The 20,000-nt window shown below is 46.7% G+C and overlaps 2 protein-coding genes across 2 annotated transcripts in view; both read left to right on the forward strand.

The window, feature by feature from the left end:
- The window catches only part of LOC138972590 (P2X purinoceptor 7-like), a 2,280-nt gene extending 978 nt beyond the window's left edge, over positions 1-1,302 (forward strand). The window contains exons 2-3 of the mRNA XM_070345246.1: positions 1-125; positions 1,032-1,302. The exon at positions 1-125 is cut by the window's left edge and continues 91 nt beyond it. Coding sequence (XP_070201347.1) covers positions 1-125; positions 1,032-1,191 — 285 coding nt within the window. The 3' untranslated portion in view covers positions 1,192-1,302. The remainder of the gene's footprint in view (positions 126-1,031) is intronic.
- LOC138972614 (galactoside alpha-(1,2)-fucosyltransferase 2-like) overlaps positions 1-20,000 on the forward strand; it is a 162,790-nt gene that overhangs the window by 50,837 nt on the left and 91,953 nt on the right. The window lies entirely within an intron of this gene.

Genomic DNA, 20,000 nt, shown 5'->3' on the forward strand with positions numbered 1-20,000 from the left:
ACAGGGGTGGGCTGCATCACTGACCACCCTGGCTTCAGATCAGTGTGCTTGGACCACTATGTCTTGGAGACATGCTATCACTGGTACAACCAGCAGTATGGGAGGGCTATACAGGATGCTAATGAGTAAGTTATTTTTTTTTTAGAATTGTAATCATGATACTATAAATAGATTTATGTCATAGATGTGCAAAAACAAATAACAATAACATAAAAAAAAATTCATAAAGATCGGTCCAGTAGTTTAGTCTGAATCGCTCTACACACACACACAGACAGACACACGCACATACACCACGACCCTCGTTTCGATTCCCCCTCGATGTTAAAATATTTAGTCAAAACTTGACTAAATATAAAAATGAAAATTAATTGTCAGATATTCATTTTTATTTCAAGACAATTCATTTATTCGCATGTGCTAATTCTGAGCAAAGCAATATGGGGAATGTTTTCAAGTATCCTGATTGTACACTTTGTGTACTGTGGACTGGGTGGCCGAGTGGTAACGCACTTGCGCTCGGAAGCGAGAGGTTGCGAGTTCGACCCTGGGTCAGGGCGTTAGCAATTTTCTCCCCCCTTTCCTAACCTAGGTGGTGGGTGCTAGTCTTTCGGATGAGACGAAACACCGAGGTCCCTTTGTGTACACTACATTGGGGTGTGCACGTTAAAGATCCCACGATTGACAAAAGGGTCTTTCCTGGCAAAATTGTATAGGCATAGATAAAAATGTCCACCAAAATACCCGTGTGACTTGGAATAATAGGCCGTGAAAAGTAGGATATGCGTCGAAATGGCTGCGATCTGCTGGCCGATGTGAATGCGTGATGTATTGTGTAAAAAAAATTCCATCTCACACGGCATAAATAAATCCCTGCGCCTTGAATATGTGCGCAATATAAATTGCATAAAAAAAAATTAAAAAAATCCCTGCGCTTAGAACTGTACCCACGGAATACGCGCGATATAAGCCTCATATTGATTGATTGATTGATACTGTCATTAATACTGTATGCTTGTTTTTCTTTCCAGGCGGTATCGGTATGTAGCTTACCGCATGCTTGTGCGGTGGGTCTGGAAATGGCTGGGGAGAGACATCAGGGTCACCTTACCAGCTTGTGCGGTTGCAAGAATTAGAGAACAGTTTCCTAGTGCAGATGGGCAGTACGTGGGTTATAGGGACCCAGAGTAATATTACATTATATGACAGCATCAGCCCATTTTTGCATCCTTATGTGTTCCAATTTTATTGATAATACATTGTCATTGTGATTAAATATTATTATTACATTGTCATTGTGATTAAATATTATTATTACATTGACGAGAAAATAAATATTATTATTACATTGACGAGAAAACTATGTTGATGTGTGTTTGTAGTTGGTTCAGCTTGTGCCACACATTGATTTGAAAAAGTGTGTTTATTTATTTATGTTTAAGATACAGAAGTGCAACAGTAAAATCATGTAGTTTGTAACATGCATAGTGTAGTTGGTATATTTTTGTGTGCAAGGAGCATGGGGGTGGGTGGGGAGTGTTCACAGCTTTTTATGATTTTCAAATGTGTATACGAATTTAACTAATAAAAACAAGTTAATACTGCCATTGTCACATCCACCTTTGTTTTTGTGTCACCATGAGACAGCGAAAACGGTCAGATATATTTCACATGTGGATTGTGTGGTGGTGTCTCACCTCACTCATACCTCAAAGTCATTGAAACAAGTAGTTATAAGTTATCACTTGCAGAGTCAGGTCTGCTCTTTTTTAAACTGTTTTGTCAACATAACAAATTCTTCAGTACACAACTTACTTTTCCAATAAACTCAACAACTTACTCTTTTCTCCAAGTTAAATTTACTTTCCATCCTGTCTCAAGTAAACAATAACCAACACATAAACATTCACAGGCACATTCACCCATCCTCTCAGATAACGAAAAGCACAATCATTAGTCCACAAAGCTATGTGTAGCTAACAGTTAATTTACCACTGAAAGTCAGTTCTTGTAAAGACTTGCTCAAAGTACACACACATTAACCTTTGCCGGATGCCGCTTTTGACTACACACTCCCGACGATGCGGGTTTGTCTGAACCCATACATTTGAAAGAGGGTTTTTACCGTTTATTCCTCTAACGACGATGCGGGTTTGTCTGAACCCATACATTTGAAAGAGGGTTTTTACCGTTTATTTCTCTAACGACGGGGTGGGTTCAGGGAAACCCACAGCGCTACTTCAGTGGTTGCATCGAGTTTCTCCCTTCACCGACTTCTTGCAGGGGAGGGAGAGGGGGATGGAGAGGGGGAGGAAGAGACTGAGAGAGACTGAGAGACTAAGAAAGAGAGAGAGAGAGAGAGAGAGAGAGAGACAAAGAAAGAGAGAGAGAGAGACTAAGAAAGAGAGAGAGAGAGAGACTAAGAAAGAGAGAGAGAGACTAAGAAAGAGAGAGAGAGAGACTAAGAAAGAGAGAGAGAGAGTCTAAGAAAGAGAGTGAGAGACTAAGGAAGAGAGAGAGAGAGACTAAGAAAGAGAGAGAGGGAGACTAAGAAAGAGAGAGAGAGAGACTAAGAAAGAGAGAGAGACTAAGAAAGAGAGAGAGAGAGAGAGACTAAGAAAGAGAGAGAGACTAAGAAAGAGAGAGAGACTAAGAAAGAGAGAGAGACTAAGAAAGAGAGAGAGAGAGAGACTAAGAAAGAGAGAGAGAGAGATACTAAGAAAGAGAGAGAGAGAGACTAAGAAAGATAGAGAGAGAGAGAGAAATAAAGATAGAGAGAGAGACAAATAAAGAGAGAGAGAGAGAGAGACTAAGAAAGAGAGAGAGAGAGACTAAGAAAGAGAGAGAGAGACTAAGAAAGAGAGAGAGAGACTAAGAAAGAGAGAGAGAGAGACTAAGAAAGAGAGAGAGAGAGAGACTAAGAAAGAGAGAAAGGGAGACTATGAAAGAGAGAGAGACTAAGAAAGAGAGAGAGAGAGAGAGAGACTAAGAGAGAGAAAGAGAGAGAGACTAAGAAAGAGAGAGAGAGAGAGACTAAGAAAGAGAGAGAGAGAGAGAGACTAAGAGAGAGAGACTAAGAAAGAGAGAGACTAAGAGAGAGAGAGAGAGAGAGAATAAGAAAGAGAGAGAGAGACTAAGAGAGAGAGAGAGACTAAGAAAGAGAGAGAGAGACTAAGAAAGAGAGAGAGAGAGAGACTAAGAAAGAGAGAGAGAGAGAGACTAAGAAAGAGAGAGAGAGAGAGACTAAGAAAGAGAGAGAGAGAGAGACTAAGAAAGAGAGAGAGAGAGAGACTAAGAAAGAGAGAGAGAGAGACTAAAAAAGAGAGAGAGAGACTAAGAAAGAGAGAGAGAGAGAGAGACTAAGAGAGAGAAAGAGAGACTAAGAAAGAGAGAGACTAAGAGAGAGAGAATAAGAAAGAGAGAGAGAGACTAAGAGAGAGAGAGAGAGACTAAGAAAGAGAGAGAGAGACTAAGAAAGAGAGAGAGAGAGAGAGACTAAGAAAGAGAGAGAGAGAGACTAAGAAAGAGAGAGAGAGACTAAGAAAGAGAGAGAGACTAAGAAAGAGAGAGAGAGAGACTAAGAAAGAGAGAGAGAGAGTCTAAGAAAGAGAGTGAGAGACTAAGAAAGAGAGAGAAAGAGACTAAGAAAGAGAGAGAGGGAGACTAAGAAAGAGAGAGAGAGAGACTAAGAAAGAGAGAGAGACTAAGAAAGAGAGAGAGAGAGAGAGAGACTAAGAAAGAGAGAGAGACTAAGAAAGAGAGAGAGACTAAGAAAGAGAGAGAGACTAAGAAAGAGAGAGACTAAGAAAGAGAGAGAGAGAGATATACTAAGAAAGAGAGAGAGAGACTAAGAAAGATAGAGAGAGAGAGAGAAATAAAGAGAGAGAGAGAGAGACAAATAAAGAGAGAGAGAGAGAGAGACTAAGAAAGAGAGAGAGAGAGAGACTAAGAAAGAGAGAGAGAGACTAAGAAAGAGAGAGAGAGACTAAGAAAGAGAGAGAGAGAGACTAAGAAAGAGAGAGAGAGAGAGACTAAGAAAGAGAGAAAGGGAGACTATGAAAGAGAGAGAGACTAAGAAAGAGAGAGAGAGACAAAGAAAGAGAGAGAGAGACTAAGAAAGAGAGAGAGAGATAGACTAAGAAAGAGAGAGAGAGAGAGAGACTAAGAAAGAGAGAGAGAGAGAGAGACTAAGAGAGAGAGACTAAGAAAGAGAGAGACTAAGAGAGAGAGAGAGAGAGAGAATAAGAAAGAGAGAGAGAGACTAAGAGAGAGAGAGAGACTAAGAAAGAGAGAGAGAGACTAAGAAAGAGAGAGAGAGAGACTAAGAAAGAGAGAGAGAGAGACTAAGAAAGAGAGAGAGAGAGAGACTAAGAAAGAGAGAGAGAGAGAGACTAAGAAAGAGAGAGAGAGAGAGACTAAGAAAGAGAGAGAGAGAGAGACTAAAAAAGAGAGAGAGAGACTAAGAAAGAGTGAGAGAGAGAGACTAAGAGAGAGAAAGAGAGACTAAGAAAGAGAGAGACTAAGAGAGAGAGAATAAGAAAGAGAGAGAGAGACTAAGAGAGAGAGAGAGAGACTAAGAAAGAGAGAGAGAGACTAAGAAAGAGAGAGAGAGAGAGACTAAGAAAGAGAGAGAGGGAGACTAAGAAAGAGAGAGAGAGACTAAGAAAGAGAGAGAGACTAAGAAAGAGAGAGAGAGAGACTAAGAAAGAGAGAGAGAGACTAAGAGAGAAGAGAGAGACCAAGAAAGAGAGAGAGAGAGACTAAGAAAGAGAGAGAGAGAGAGACTAAGAAAGAGAGAGAGAGAGACTAAGAAAGAGAGAGAGAGAGACTAAAAAAGAGAGAGAGAGACTAAGAAAGAGAAAGAGAGAAAGACTAAGAAAGAGAGAGAGAAAGAGAGACTAAGAAAGAGAGAGAGAGAGAGACTAAGAAAGAGAGAGAGAGAGAGAGAGACTAAAAAAGAGAGAGAGAGACTAAGAAAGAGTGAGAGAGAGAGACTAAGAGAGAGAAAGAGAGACTAAGAAAGAGAGAGACTAAGAGAGAGAGAATAAGAAAGAGAGAGAGAGACTAAGAGAGAGAGAGAGAGAGACTAAGAAAGAGAGAGAGAGACTAAGAAAGAGAGAGAGAGAGAGAGACTAAGAAAGAGAGAGAGAGAGACTAAGAAAGAGAGAGAGAGACTAAGAAAGAGAGAGAGACTAAGAAAGAGAGAGAGAGAGACTAAGAAAGAGAGAGAGAGACTAAGAGAGAGAGAGAGAGACCAAGAAAGAGAGAGAGAGAGACTAAGAAAGAGAGAGAGAGACTAAGAAAGAGAGAGAGAGAGACTAAGAAAGAGAGAGAGAGAGAGACTAAAAAAGAGAGAGAGAGACTAAGAAAGAGAAAGAGAGAAAGACTAATAAAGAGAGAGAGAAAGAGAGACTAAGAAAGAGAGAGAGACTAAGAGAGAGAGAGAGAGACTAAGAAAGAGAGAGAGAGACTAAGAGAGAGAGAGAGACTAAGAAAGAGAGAGAGAGAGACTAAGAAAGAGAGAGAGAGAGACTAAGAAAGAGAGAGAGAGACTAAGAAAGAGAGAGAGAGCGAGAGACTAAGAAAGAGAGAGAGAGAGACTAAGAGAGAGAGAGACTAAGAAAGAGAGAGAGAGAGACTAAGAAAGAGAGAGGGAGAGAGACTAAGAAAGAGAGACAGAGAGAGAGACTAAGAGAGAGAGACAGAGAGAGAGAGACTAAGAGAGAGAGACAGAGAGAGAGAAACAGAGAGAGACAGACAGAGAGAGAGACAGACAGAGAGAGAGAGACAGAGACAGACAGTCAGATAGACAGACAGTCAGATAGACGGATAGACAGACAGACAGACAGAGCAACTGACAACAGACATACAGACAGAGAGATACGGACAGACAAACAGAGAGACAGACAGTCTCTTGGAGACAAACAGGCAGACAGACACTGTTCCGCCGCTTTGGTAATTATGGGTGTAGCAGAACCCGCGCCGTCGGCAGAGGGATAGTTACAATCACTACTACTCTTTAAAAGTATGGGTATGTGTGAACCCGCGCCATCGGTAGTGTTTATGTAAATTATCATAATCAATTAATTCTGATGTTTTGTCATGTACACACTAAAAATTTGCAGACAGAGAGCAAATTAGGTGTGTGAGAGATACTTAAAATTTCAAAACGATACCTTTAATGGTTCCAGAGTTACAATGATTTTAGTGTGTCTCTGGGTACAGGTGAACCCAGGAAGCACGGCAAAGGTTAAGCATTCAAGTATTGATCATAGTATGTCACAAATTTGACATTATTCGAGCACACACACACTTGGCCAAATAATGCACACCTGAATATATTTATGACTTGTCATAAAGTCATTTACGTTTCAAAGTTTGGGTTGGCAATGCTGATACATGTACATGATGTTTTAACACACGTCAACATATTGTTCACACTCCTCACGCTATCACACACATCATGAGTTGTTGTTCGTGCCGCTGAATTTTATTTCAGCGACTTTTGCATACCATATAATTATTTGTATGCATCCACGTTATATGTTCTTCTTTTTTTTCAAATTTGTTTCAATACTTTTCCGCAACTTGTGGCGGAGACCGACAACACATTTTAACTTCCATATAACCAATCTCCACAATGTGGTGGTAAAATCGCAATTTCATTTATTTAAAACGAAAATACTAAAAGGAATTAGTGATTTACCAACAAAATAAATAAATTTAAAAAATATAATAATGCGACAAATAGAACCCAAACACAGGGCGATAGCTGGACGGGTCAAGCTGACACTGACCGTACCAGTTGGCACTGCCAGCCGTGTTCTTTACAAACCCAAACACAGGGCGATAGCGGGACGGGTCAAGCTGACACTGACCGTACCAGTGGGCACTGCCAGCCGTGTTCTTTACAAACCCAAACACAGGGCGATAGCTGGACGGGTCAAGCTGACACTGACCGTACCAGTGGGCACTGCCAGCCGTGTTCTTTACAAACCCAAACACAGGGCGATAGCGGGACGGGTCAAGCTGACACTGACCGTACCAGTGGGCACTGCCAGCCGTGTTCTTTACAAACCCAAACACAGGGCGATAGCGGGACGGGTCAAGCTGACACTGACCGTACCAGTGGGCACTGCCAGCCGTGTTCTTTACAAACCCAAACACAGGGCGATAGCGGGACGGGTCAAGCTGACACTGACCGTAACCAGTGGGCACTGCCAGCCGTGTTCTTTACAAACCCAAACACAGGGCGATAGCGGGACGGGTCAAGCTGACACTGACCGTACCAGTGGGCACTGCCAGCCGTGTTCTTTACAAACCCAAACACAGGGCGATAGCGGGACGGGTCAAGCTGACACTGACCGTACCAGTGGGCACTGCCAGCCGTGTTCTTTACAAACCCAAACACAGGGCGATAGCGGGACGGGTCAAGCTGACACTGACCGTACCAGTGGGCACTGCCAGCCGTGTTCTTTACAAACCCAAACACAGGGCGATAGCTGGATGGGTCAAGCTGACACTGACCGTACCAGTGGGCACTGCCAGCCGTGCTCTTTACAAACCCAAACACAGGGCGATAGCGGGACGGGTCCAGCTGACACTGACCGTATGAGTGGGCACTGCCAGCCGTGTTGTTTACAAACCCAAACACAGGGCGATAGCGGGACGGGTCAAGCTGACACTGACCGTACCAGTGAGCACTGCCAGCCGTGTTCTTTACAAACCCAAACACAGGGCGATAGCGGGACGGGTCAAGCTGACACTGACCGTACCAGTGGGCACTTCCAGCCGTGTTCTTTACAAACCCAAACACAGGGCGATAGCGGGACGGGTCAAGCTGACACTGACCGTACCAGTGGGCACTGCCAGCCGTGTTCTTTACAAACCCAAACACAGCTCGGTAGCGGGACGGGTCAAGCTGACACTGACCGTACCAGTGGGCACTGCCAGCCGTGTTCTTTACAAACCCAAACACAGCTCGGTAGCGGGACGGGTCAAGCTGACACTGACCGTACCAGTGGGCACTGCCAGCCGTGTTCTTTACAAACCCAAACACAGCTCGGTAGCGGGACGGGTCAAGCTGACACTGACCGTACCAGTGGGCACCGCCAGCCGTGTTCTTTACAAACCCAAACACAGCTCGGTAGCGGGACGGGTCAAGCTGACACTGACCGTACCAGTGGGCACTGCCAGCCGTGTTCTTTACAAACCCAAACACAGGGCAATAGCTGGACGGGTCAAGCTGACACTGACCGTACCAGTGGGCACTGCCAGCCGTGTTCTTTACAAACCCAAACACAGCTCGGTAGCGGGACGGGTCAAGCTGACACTGACCGTACCAGTGGGCACTGCCAGCCGTGTTCTTTACAAACCCAAACACAGGGCGATAGCTGGACGGGTCAAGCTGACACTGTCCATACCAGTGGGCACTGCCAGCCGTGTTCTTTACAAACCCAAACACAGCTCGGTAGCGGGACGGGTCAAGCTGACACTGACCGTACCAGTGGGCACTGCCAGCCGTGTTCTTTACAAACCCAAACACAGCTCGGTAGCGGGACGGGTCAAGCTGACACTGACCGTACCAGTGGGCACTGCCAGCCGTGTTCTTTACAAACCCAAACACAGGGCGATAGCTGGACGGGTCAAGCTGACACTGACCGTACCAGTGGGCACTGCCAGCCGTGTTCTTTACAAACCCAAACACAGGGCGATAGCGGGACGGGTCAAGCTGACACTGACCGTACCAGTGGGTACTGCCAGCCGTGTTCTTTACAAACCCAAACACAGCTCGGTAGCGGGACGGGTCAAGCTGACACTGACCGTACCAGTGGGCACTGCCAGCCGTGTTCTTTACAAACCCAAACACAGGGCGATAGCGGGACGGGTCAAGCTGACACTGACCGTACCAGTGAGCACTGCCAGCCGTGTTCTTTACAAACCCAAACACAGCTCGGTAGCGGGACGGGTCAAGCTGACACTGACCGTACCAGTGAGCACTGCCAGCCGTGTTCTTTACAAACCCAAACACAGGGCGATAGCGGGACGGGTCAAGCTGACACTGCCCGTACCAGTGGGCACTGCCAGCCGTGTTCTTTACAAACCCAAACACAGGGCGATAGCGGGACGGGTCAAGCTGACACTGGCCGTACCAGTGGGCACTGCCAGCCGTGTTCTTTACAAACCCAAACACAGCTCGGTAGCGGGACGGGTCAAGCTGACACTGACCGTACCAGTGAGCACTGCCAGCCGTGTTCTTTACAAACCCAAACACAGGGCGATAGCGGGACGGGTCAAGCTGACACTGACCGTACCAGTGGGCACTGCCAGCCGTGTTCTTTACAAACCCAAACACAGGGCGATAGCGGGACGGGTCAAGCTGACACTGACCGTACCAGTGGGCACTGCCAGCCGTGTTCTTTACAAACCCAAACACAGGGCGATAGCTGGACGGGTCAAGCTGACACTGACCGTACCAGTGGGCACTGCCAGCCGTGTTCTTTACAAACCCAAACACAGGGCGATAGCGGGACGGGTCAAGCTGACACTGACCGTACCAGTGGGCACTGCCAGCCGTGTTCTTTACAAACCTAAACACAGGGCGATAGCGGGACGGGTCAAGCTGACACTGACCGTACCAGTGAGCACTGCCAGCCGTGTTCTTTACAAACCCAAACACAGGGCGATAACTGGACGGGTCAAGCTGACACTGACCGTACCAGTGGGCACTGCCAGCCGTGTTCTTTACAAACCCAAACACAGGGCGATAGCTGGACGGGTCAAGCTGACACTGACCGTACCAGTGGGCACTGCCAGCCGTGTTCTTTACAAACCCAAACACAGGGCGATAGCTGGACGGGTCAAGCTGACACTGACCGTACCAGTGAGCACTGCCAGCCGTGTTCTTTACAAACCCAAACACAGAGCGATAGCTGGACGGGTCAAGCTGACTGTCACGTTTCAATATATCACTTAATGTGATTATGAACCGGTTAATTACTACTAATTAACTAACCACACCACGATCCACTCTCGCAGTCATACAATTAAATAGAGTCAACAAAAGTATAAGTTTCAGACGCCTGTTTATGTATAAACTCGCCACCTCCCTCGAGCCTTCACTCAAAATATGTTCCTTTTACGTTCTCAACACGTAAAAAACCCGTGGTCACTGACAAAATGCCAGTAGTATATAGAAAATTATAGTAACACGCTGAACCCGTGTAAATACAGTCAAAATGAGAATGTTCTGTTCAAAAGCTCTAGTTCATGCAGGGGTCACACACCCCACGTTGTCACTACTCCAATGAAATCACAGATAAGAAAAAGACAACGGTGGTCAACGGGGTGCGTAAGACACGGTGCACTTAGCTTTCTTTCTGTATGCTGGTTAGCCGGTATGCTGGTTAGCCGGGTTGCTGGTTAGCCGGGTTGCTGGTTAGCCGGTTCGCTGGTTAGCCGGTCTGCTGGTTAGCCGGTCTGCTGGTTAGCCGGTTAGCGTAGCTTCCTCAGGTCCCAGCTCCAACGTCTGCAGCTAGCAGTGCCCCGTCAAAAGGCAGCCGTGCAGCGGTTACAGGAAACCGACAGAAACGAACGAAGGCTGCAAACAGAAAGCATCGGTGCACTAAACATGTCAGCTACCCCTCACCCACCACCTTAAAACATGTCATCTTTAAACATCTCATCGAGCACGTGGGCCTGCACAAAACGGACTTTTTACAACAACAAAACAGTCATTTTCCGTCCTTCTCTCCCTATCTGCAAAAACCATATACAGATTAGTATTTTAGCGTCACAGAGAGTAAATTATGCGCTAACCTGGAAAGAACAACAGAGAGTATTTCATTCCACAAACACAGACTCATCAACAGCGTTAAATAATGATTTATTACCTCAAAAGCCTATGATTGTACTCTCATGGAAGCAAAAATCCGCTTCCTCCCTGGAACAGCCTCTGTTCGTCAACAGTGACCAAAAACGTCCAGAACCCCTTGTCGAATCCTTATGCGAAAGCCATCGCCGACGAAGGAATGTTGACGACTTGTCCTCAGCAAAATATGTGGCAGTGAGAAGGAATAACTAGTGGAAGCTCCCCTAGAGTGCCGAATACAATATTCGGTGAAAAACCATCATACTCTAGAAACTGTGTATTAGATCCTTCCCCTTCTGCCGCTGGGTGTCAAGTGCGCCGCCCTTGTGTCTCAGTCAGACAACCTAGCCAATAACACGTGACTGACCTTGTCACAAAACCAGTCCAGCTATACACAATTCTGCCTCCCCAAGCAGAAAAAAGACACGAGAAACTCAATCCCTGAAAATCCCGTGTGCGCTGTCAGCGAAAAACCGTCAGCCCTATGACAGCAGAAACCTCCACTGTAAAACTCGTGCGCAGCAAACCCTCCGTGTTCATTGAGCACTGTCAGCAAACTCTGCTGTAGCCCAATATCACGTACAGGCGCTTTCTATCATAATCGACCAAGAACAGGCACTCCACTGAGTGACACTTTCTTGGTCTCTGTCACCCGATCGTGACACACCTCCCCTCTTCAAGACGAAACCTCGGTTTCGCTCACAGTCATGTTCTCCTCTACAGCCCGAGAGAGAAAGTCAGCTCCAACATTGTTGGCGCCCGGAATGACGCGTACCGTGAATTGGTACGGTTGGAGAATCAACGCCCAGCGCATAAGTCTGGCGTTTGCCAACCTTGCAACCTGAAGATATTGCAGAGGTTGATGGTCTGTTTCCAGACAGAAAGGTCGTCCTCAAGAACGAGCAACCCCTCGTTTCACCCCTGATGACTGCAACCTTCTCTGTCTCCTTGTCTTTGCTCTTCTTGTCTTTGTTCTTCTCCCCGTAGGCAGTCCTTTCGATGTAGGCGCGCAGCAAGTTGGCATGGTACAGGCGTGCTTTCCCGTGCATCATGATCCTGTAGTCGTTCTGGCCCACCCTCGCTGTCACCTCAAAAGGTCCTTGCCACTGCAGTTGTAGCTTGTTGTGTTTGACAGGTAGAAGTAGCAACACCCGTTCTCCAATCTTGAAGCTGCGCGGCCGTGCCTTGCGGTCGAATCCTCGCGCGTAACGCTGTGCTGCTCTTCCCAGGTTCTCTTGAGCCAGTTTGCAGGTCTCTTCAATCCTGTTCCTGAGTTCTACGATGTAGGTCGCTGTCGTCTGCACCTCCTCGTCAGCTTCTTCGTCCGTCCAAGCCTGACGCAGGATAGCCATGGGACCGCGTACCTGTCTGCCGTACAACAACTCAAATGGGGAAAAGCCCAAGCTCTCCTGAGGAACCTCGCGGTATGCAAAAAGCAATGCTGGGATGTACCTGTCCCACGTGCGTGGTTTCTCCTGAGCTAGTTTCCTCAGCATGGTCTTCAAGGTGCCATTGAACCTTTCCACCAGTCCGTTGCACTGAGCATGGTAAGGAGTGGTGAAATGCTGCTCCAGTGATAGCAGTCGTGCTGCCTCCGCCATCACTCCTCCCGTGAACTGCGTGCCTCTGTCGGTGAGTACCTCTGATGGAATTCCCAGCCGGGACCACATAGTAACCAGAGCCTCAGCTACTCGCGTGGCTTCAATCGATTTCAGAGGGATCGCCTCTGGGTATCGAGTAGCGTAGTCCACCATGGTCAAAATGTATCTGTTTCCGTCCTCAGACGCAGGCAAGATGGGCCCGATGATGTCCACTGCCACCCGACGAAAGGGTTCGTCGATGAGCGGCATCTTCTCTAAGGGGACCTTCCTCACCCTTCCTTTGGCAACCACCTTCTGGCACTTATCGCAGGACGCACAGAAACGTCGGACATCCGTGCAGATGCCTGGCCAGTAAAAGTGGCGCCAGACACGATCCGTGGTCTTCTTGGTACCAAGATGACCTCCCAGAATCGAGTCGTGTGCCGTTGCCATGACACCCTCGCGAAACTCGCGAGGCACGACAACCTGTCTAAATGTACCTTCTTGGTTGCTGAACTCACGGTAGAGCAACTTCTTGTCCCTGAGGAACTTTGACCTCCCATGCTTCCCGCTCAGCTTCACCTTCCCCGACTTCGCGTGCTCCCGAGGAGTCGCTAATGTCGGATCAGATGCCTGAGCCTTCGCGAGAAGCGCGGGGGTCACGTTCCCCAGGGCAGCTCGTGCAGCAGGTAGGGGTTTGAGAGGTTTGTCCTCTCGCTCCGCCTGTGCCCGCGTGAGCACTGAAATGACGTCGGGAGACCGATAAACGGGAACCTCCCTGGTGACGCCGTCCACAAACTGAACCCGGTTTCCAATGAGCAGGTCGCATGGAGGATCGTCCATGACGACGGCCACAATGGTCCCCGTGAACAACGGTGTTACGACCTTGATCACTGCCGTGTTCAAGTCGTAAGCGTGAGATGCCTCGGCCATTCTCACCCTGATGCTGTCTCCTGTGTAGGCCATAGCTGGAACTAGACTCGCCCGAACCACTATCATGTCTGCTCCTGTGTCCCGCAGACCTTCGCCCTTCACTCCGTTAACGTAAACGTTGCAGTGGGGCTGGAAATGTTTCCTGGAGCACGGAACGCAGAGTTGTGGAATTGTGCATGAGCTCGTGACGTCCCTTAACTCCTCGCTGCCAACAAAGTGTACGCCCTTCTGGTCAGCCTGTCTCTTGTGGCAGTCCTTCTTCACGTGACCCCGCTTGTTGCAGTAGTAACACTGGATGTCAGTTCTGGAACTTGATCCTTTGTGTCCCTGATCGTCCTTCCCGTCCTTGGGTCCTGAAGAACCCGAATTTCCCGATTTTCCCGGCCGTGAGCCTGAAGATTTGCCGGAGATCGCCTGGGCGTCCTCGTGTACTCTGATCCAGTCGGCTGCCTCCTGAGTAGTCTTTGGCTGGTGTTCCTGCACGAAGGTCACCACCTCAGGTCGCAGGCTGGACATCAGTTGCTCCATGACAATGAGGTCGGCAAGGTCGTTGACGGTCCAGTCCTTTTCGGCCATCTCCACCCAGCGCCGCAGGTAGAGATTAAGGCGTGCCACAAACTGATGACTCAGCTCGCCGCTCAGTCTCTTGCTGTTACGCAGACGTCGTCTGTAGGCTTCCGCAGTCAGGTTGAAGCGCTGGAGTAACGCCTTCTTTAGTGCCTGATAGTCTCTCGCCTCGTCGTCATCCAAAGCGTTGTAGAGCTGCAATGCGCGTCCCTTTAAGCAGGTGCTAAGGCGGCTAGCCCACGTGGCCTCGTCCCACTTCTGGTCGGATGCAATGCGCTCAAACCGGCGTAAAAAGTCGTCGAGCTCGTCCTTGTCATCGTCGAACGTCGGCAGTCTCGTACGGTCGGCAACAAACGTCGGCGCGCTAGCCTGAGTAAGCGTACCCTTCTCGGCCTGTAGCCTAGCTAGTTCTAGCTGGAGATCGCGATCCGCCTGTTCCTTCCGGTCTAGTCTGTCACGTTCGTCTTTCTGTTCTTGTCTGTCACGTTCGGCCTGTCGTTCCTGTCTCTCAAGCTCGTCTTTCTTTTCCTGTCTGTCTCGTTCTCTTTCTTGTCTGTCAAGTTCGTCTTTCTCTTTCCGTTCTCGTCTGTCAAGCTCGTCTTTCCTTTCCTGTCTGTCTCGTTCTGCCTGTCGTTCCCTTTCTTGTCTGTCAAGTTCGTCCTTCTTGTCCTGTCGGTCACGTTCTTCTTTTCTTGTCAGTCGCTCAAATTCTTCCTTCCGTTCTACTTCTAAGCGTTTTAGAACGCTTCGGGCTCTAACGCGTGCGTCTCGCTCAGTCGGTTGCTCGCTGCCAGGAGTCTCGAAAGTTATTCTCCTCGTAGGAGATCCCCCTGTAGCCATGGTTAGTTTTAGCAAAGCTTTATCACAAAAGTAAGTCTAACGCGGCTATAGCTAGAACACGCGGTGATGAAAGCGGTGGATACAAAAATCCAGCAACCGGAAAATGCAGAAGAAAAATCCAAACGGTGTAGAACAAATCGCGTAGCCTACTTTATGGCTGCTTTTTGCGGTGAAACAAAATGTTTCCCACAGCCGTGGCCTACTTTATCGGCTGCTTTTTGCGGTGAAACAGAGTGTCTCCCACAGCCTTGGTTAGGACAGAAGTCCTCGGACCCTTCCCCCCCAAAAATTCCAACAAAGTCAAAATATGGAGAAAAATCCAAGTAAAACAAGACTATAGAAATATAACCTGTTACAGAATGCGAAACAACAATGTAGAGAAAACTGAGTAAAACGAATAACAAATCCGCTAACCCCGCTCAGCTCTCTGCAACGGAAAACTCTGAACGTACAACAACAAAGATTCACAAACAAAGGAAAGGGAAATAATCACAGTTAGCGCATACAATAACTCACAAATTACAATTTACATTTCCTGCAAGATGTGAATCGCTTAAGGTGTGGTATATGATCAAAACTATACAAAAAAGGGTAGCACCAAGCAGAAAATAAGTCGAGCACTGACGAGATTATCTGCTCTTAGTTATCCTTAATTGGTGGGTCTTTATCAGTTGGAAATTAACTGAGTAAATCCCGGCTTGGCCCCCATGTGTCACGTTTCAATATATCACTTAATGTGATTATGAACCGGTTAATTACTACTAATTAACTAACCACACCACGATCCACTCTCGCAGTCATACAATTAAATAGAGTCAACAAAAGTATAAGTTTCAGACGCCTGTTTATGTATAAACTCGCCACCTCCCTCGAGCCTTCACTCAAAATATGTTCCTTTTACGTTCTCAACACGTAAAAAACCCGTGGTCACTGACAAAATGCCAGTAGTATATAGAAAATTATAGTAACACGCTGAACCCGTGTAAATACAGTCAAAATGAGAATGTTCTGTTCAAAAGCTCTAGTTCATGCAGGGGTCACACACCCCACGTTGTCACTACTCCAATGAAATCACAGATAAGAAAAAGACAACGGTGGTCAACGGGGTGCGTAAGACACGGTGCACTTAGCTTTCTTTCTGTATGCTGGTTAGCCGGTATGCTGGTTAGCCGGGTTGCTGGTTAGCCGGGTTGCTGGTTAGCCGGTTCGCTGGTTAGCCGGTCTGCTGGTTAGCCGGTCTGCTGGTTAGCCGGTTAGCGTAGCTTCCTCAGGTCCCAGCTCCAACGTCTGCAGCTAGCAGTGCCCCGTCAAAAGGCAGCCGTGCAGCGGTTACAGGAAACCGACAGAAACGAACGAAGGCTGCAAACAGAAAGCATCGGTGCACTAAACATGTCAGCTACCCCTCACCCACCACCTTAAAACATGTCATCTTTAAACATCTCATCGAGCACGTGGGCCTGCACAAAACGGACTTTTTACAACAACAAAACAGTCATTTTCCGTCCTTCTCTCCCTATCTGCAAAAACCATATACAGATTAGTATTTTAGCGTCACAGAGAGTAAATTATGCGCTAACCTGGAAAGAACAACAGAGAGTATTTCATTCCACAAACACAGACTCATCAACAGCGTTAAATAATGATTTATTACCTCAAAAGCCTATGATTGTACTCTCATGGAAGCAAAAATCCGCTTCCTCCCTGGAACAGCCTCTGTTTGTCAACAGTGACCAAAAACGTCCAGAACCCCTTGTCGAATCCTTATGCGAAAGCCATCGCCGACGAAGGAATGTTGACGACTTGTCCACAGCAAAATATGTGGCAGTGAGAAGGAATAACTAGTGGAAGCTCCCCTAGAGTGCCGAATACAATATTCGGTGAAAAACCATCATACTCTAGAAACTGTGTATTAGATCCTTCCCCTTCTGCCGCTGGGTGTCAAGTGCGCCGCCCTTGTGTCTCAGTCAGACAACCTAGCCAATAACACGTGACTGACCTTGTCACAAAACCAGTCCAGCTATACACAATTCTGCCTCCCCAAGCAGAAAAAAGACACGAGAAACTCAATCCCTGAAAATCCCGTGTGCGCTGTCAGCGAAAAACCGTCAGCCCTATGACAGCAGAAACCTCCACTGTAAAACTCGTGCGCAGCAAACCCTCCGTGTTCATTGAGCACTGTCAGCAAACTCTGCTGTAGCCCAATATCACGTACAGGCGCTTTCTATCATAATCGACCAAGAACAGGCACTCCACTGAGTGACACTTTCTTGGTCTCTGTCACCCGATCGTGACACAGACCGTACCAGTGAGCACTGCCAGCCGTGTTCTTTACAAACCCAAACACAGGGCGATAGCTGGACGGGTCAAGCTGACACTGACCGTACCAGTGAGCACTGCCAGCCGTGTTCTTTACAAACCCAAACACAGGGCGATAGCGGGACGGGTCAAGCTGACACTGACCGTACCAGTGGGCACTGCCAGCCGTGTTCTTTACAAACCCAAACACAGGGCGATAGCTGGACGGGTCAAGCTGACACTGACCGTACCAGTGAGCACTGCCAGCCGTGTTCTTTACAAACCCAAACACAGGGCGATAGCTGGACGGGTCAAGCTGACACTGACCGATATTTATGTGAAAACACGCACCGCGCTTCATCTGTGTGTTTCGCGTGTGACATCCCCGATGGATGGTTGGGACTGAACCAGGCTTTAGAGTCCTTATTGTTTTAATTCCGAAACTTCTCATCAATGCCTCACGTGGAGGGTAGTAGTCACCTTCGAAATGTTCATGGCAAATCGCAGACGACGAAGTCGGTGTCCCACACTTTGGGCCAAAGTTTACTCTTTTCTCTTGCACGAAACGTACCCACCTATCACGGACTGGTTCTTTTTTCGGGAAGCGGTGCAAGGTGTAGCCATCGGCTTGTTTATTTGTGCATCGCCCAACCGCACAATATAGGCCATTGGAAGTTTTTCTTCGTTTTGGTTCAGAACTAACACTATCCGAGATATGCGCCGCCATTGTTGACTACATACGCTGACGTCACGAGGCAAATGATCACGTGGGCGCGGTTTTCACAGGTGAAAAAGGTTATCCGAAGTAGATTTTATTCAATATAAAAAACAAGAAGCATTTTTCGGAAAAAAGATTTTCGGCATGCGACTTCACTTAGTATGTAGATATTTTGTGCAAAGTTTCATTTTTCAATGTGGATGACCTTTAATGTGTAATTAATGACCGGTAATTTTTAATGAGTTGGGGCATTTTGACCAATCACAGGATCTGTTTCATTAAAACGCCAACTTGATTGAATTACAATTGTCGATGTACACTCGCTAAAAAAGCCAATGAGCATATTTTGAGCATATTTTCAACGCTAAACACATACGTATAGGTTACATAACGAGTGGTTTTTTATATGGCTTGTATTTCAGTCAAGACCCAGCGGATGAATATCATCGGGAGACACGAGCCTCTGGCGAGTGGCTCTCGATTGATATTCCCGCTGGGTCTTGACTGAAATACAAGCCATATAAAAAACCACGAGTGTTGTAATCTGTATATCCCATTCTACCATCAAACACAACGTGTAGACTACTAGCGGCACTGTTGCGATCTGTGCAGGGTAAAACTGTTGCCAGCGAGACTTAGCCCTTTTGCAACCTTAAACTAAGTGACCGTCGCTGAAAAAATAAAACGAATGAGTGCATCGATAAGTACGCGGTAACACTACTTTCAGACCATTTAAAAGCTTTAAGTAAAGGTTCATAAGTTGCAAGAAAGTAATGAAGTCGAATAGAAATTAATTTAGTTGAAGCGCACAATTCTTTTGTTTTGCGTTTCAGGTCGGCAGAACGGGCGAAACGGGTTTGGGACCCATTTGGCTTACTCGATTCAGAATCGATTCCACGTTGTTTTTCTCGAACGTGTGTAATTAGGCTTATTGACAGAGAAGCAAATTTTAGGGAACAAATATGTAGGTTTAGATTTAACCATTTGCTCCCTATTTGAAATGTATCTACGTGATAAACTGTTTTGCGAGTGTGTTTGCATGGATGAACTTAAACTGGTATGGGTGAGAGGAAAACGCGACCGACACGTCTGTCACCGCCGATTGATTGCATTTTGAAGGAATATGACTGGATTACGGAAAAATATGTGGACTTACTGCAGAGCCAGGCAAAAGAGTAGACTTGCTCGCAAAACACGTGAAACAGCCGATGTTTGATAGCTGAAGGCGCACACCAAAACACACTACCGACAGATTCTCAAAAGTCGTCTGCTAACGATGCAAGGGGAGGGTACTCGTGTTTTTGTTTTGGTTCCCTAGCATCTGGTTATCTTGTAAGTTGAATGTTCGGTTTTTTTCGACCTGCATTGCTTTCATAATGAAAGAAACTTTTGCTTATTGCATCTCATACATCAGATCAGTTCTGAGATTCATTTTTGCGTGCAACTGATATGGTTTTCTGAGCCGTGCAATACGATTTTAGAACTTCATACAAATGTGTCACATTGTTCGGCGCGAGGTCAAAGGTCGAGAGGAAAGTAGTCCTTTGCCCAAATCGGAATCTGCACTATCATATATTTTTTGGAGTCCATGATGTATTTATTGAGCTATAAAAATACAACATATATACCCATACTGAAGTAACAGAGACAAAGAAGGGAGGTCATGGGATATGTATAGGTTACAACACGAGTGGTTTTTTATATGGCTTGTATTTCAGTCAAGACCCAGCGGATGAATATCATCGGGAGACACGAGCCTCTGGCGAGTGGCTCTCGATTGATATTCCCGCTGGGTCTTGACTGAAATACAAGCCATATAAAAAACCACGAGTGTTGTAATCTGTATATCCCATTCTACCATCAAACACAAAGTGTAGACTACTAGCGGCACTGTTGCGATCTGTGCAGGGTAAAACTGTTGCCAGCGAGACTTAGCCCTTTTGCAACCTTAAACTAAGTGACCGTCGCTGAAAAAATAAAACCAATGAGTGCATCGATAAGTACGCGGTAACACTACTTTCAGACCATTTAAAAGTTTTAAGTAAAGGTTCATAAGTTGCAAGAAAGTAATGAAGTCGAATAGAAATTAATTTAGTTGAATCGCACAATTCTTTTGTTTTGCGTTTCAGGTCGGCAGAACGGGCGAAACGGGTTTGGGACCCATTTGGCTTACTCGATTCAGAATCGATTCCACGTT

The sequence above is a fragment of the Littorina saxatilis genome, linkage group LG8, assembly GCF_037325665.1.
Source record: "Littorina saxatilis isolate snail1 linkage group LG8, US_GU_Lsax_2.0, whole genome shotgun sequence".
In the NCBI taxonomy this organism is placed as follows: Eukaryota; Metazoa; Mollusca; class Gastropoda; order Littorinimorpha; family Littorinidae; genus Littorina; species Littorina saxatilis.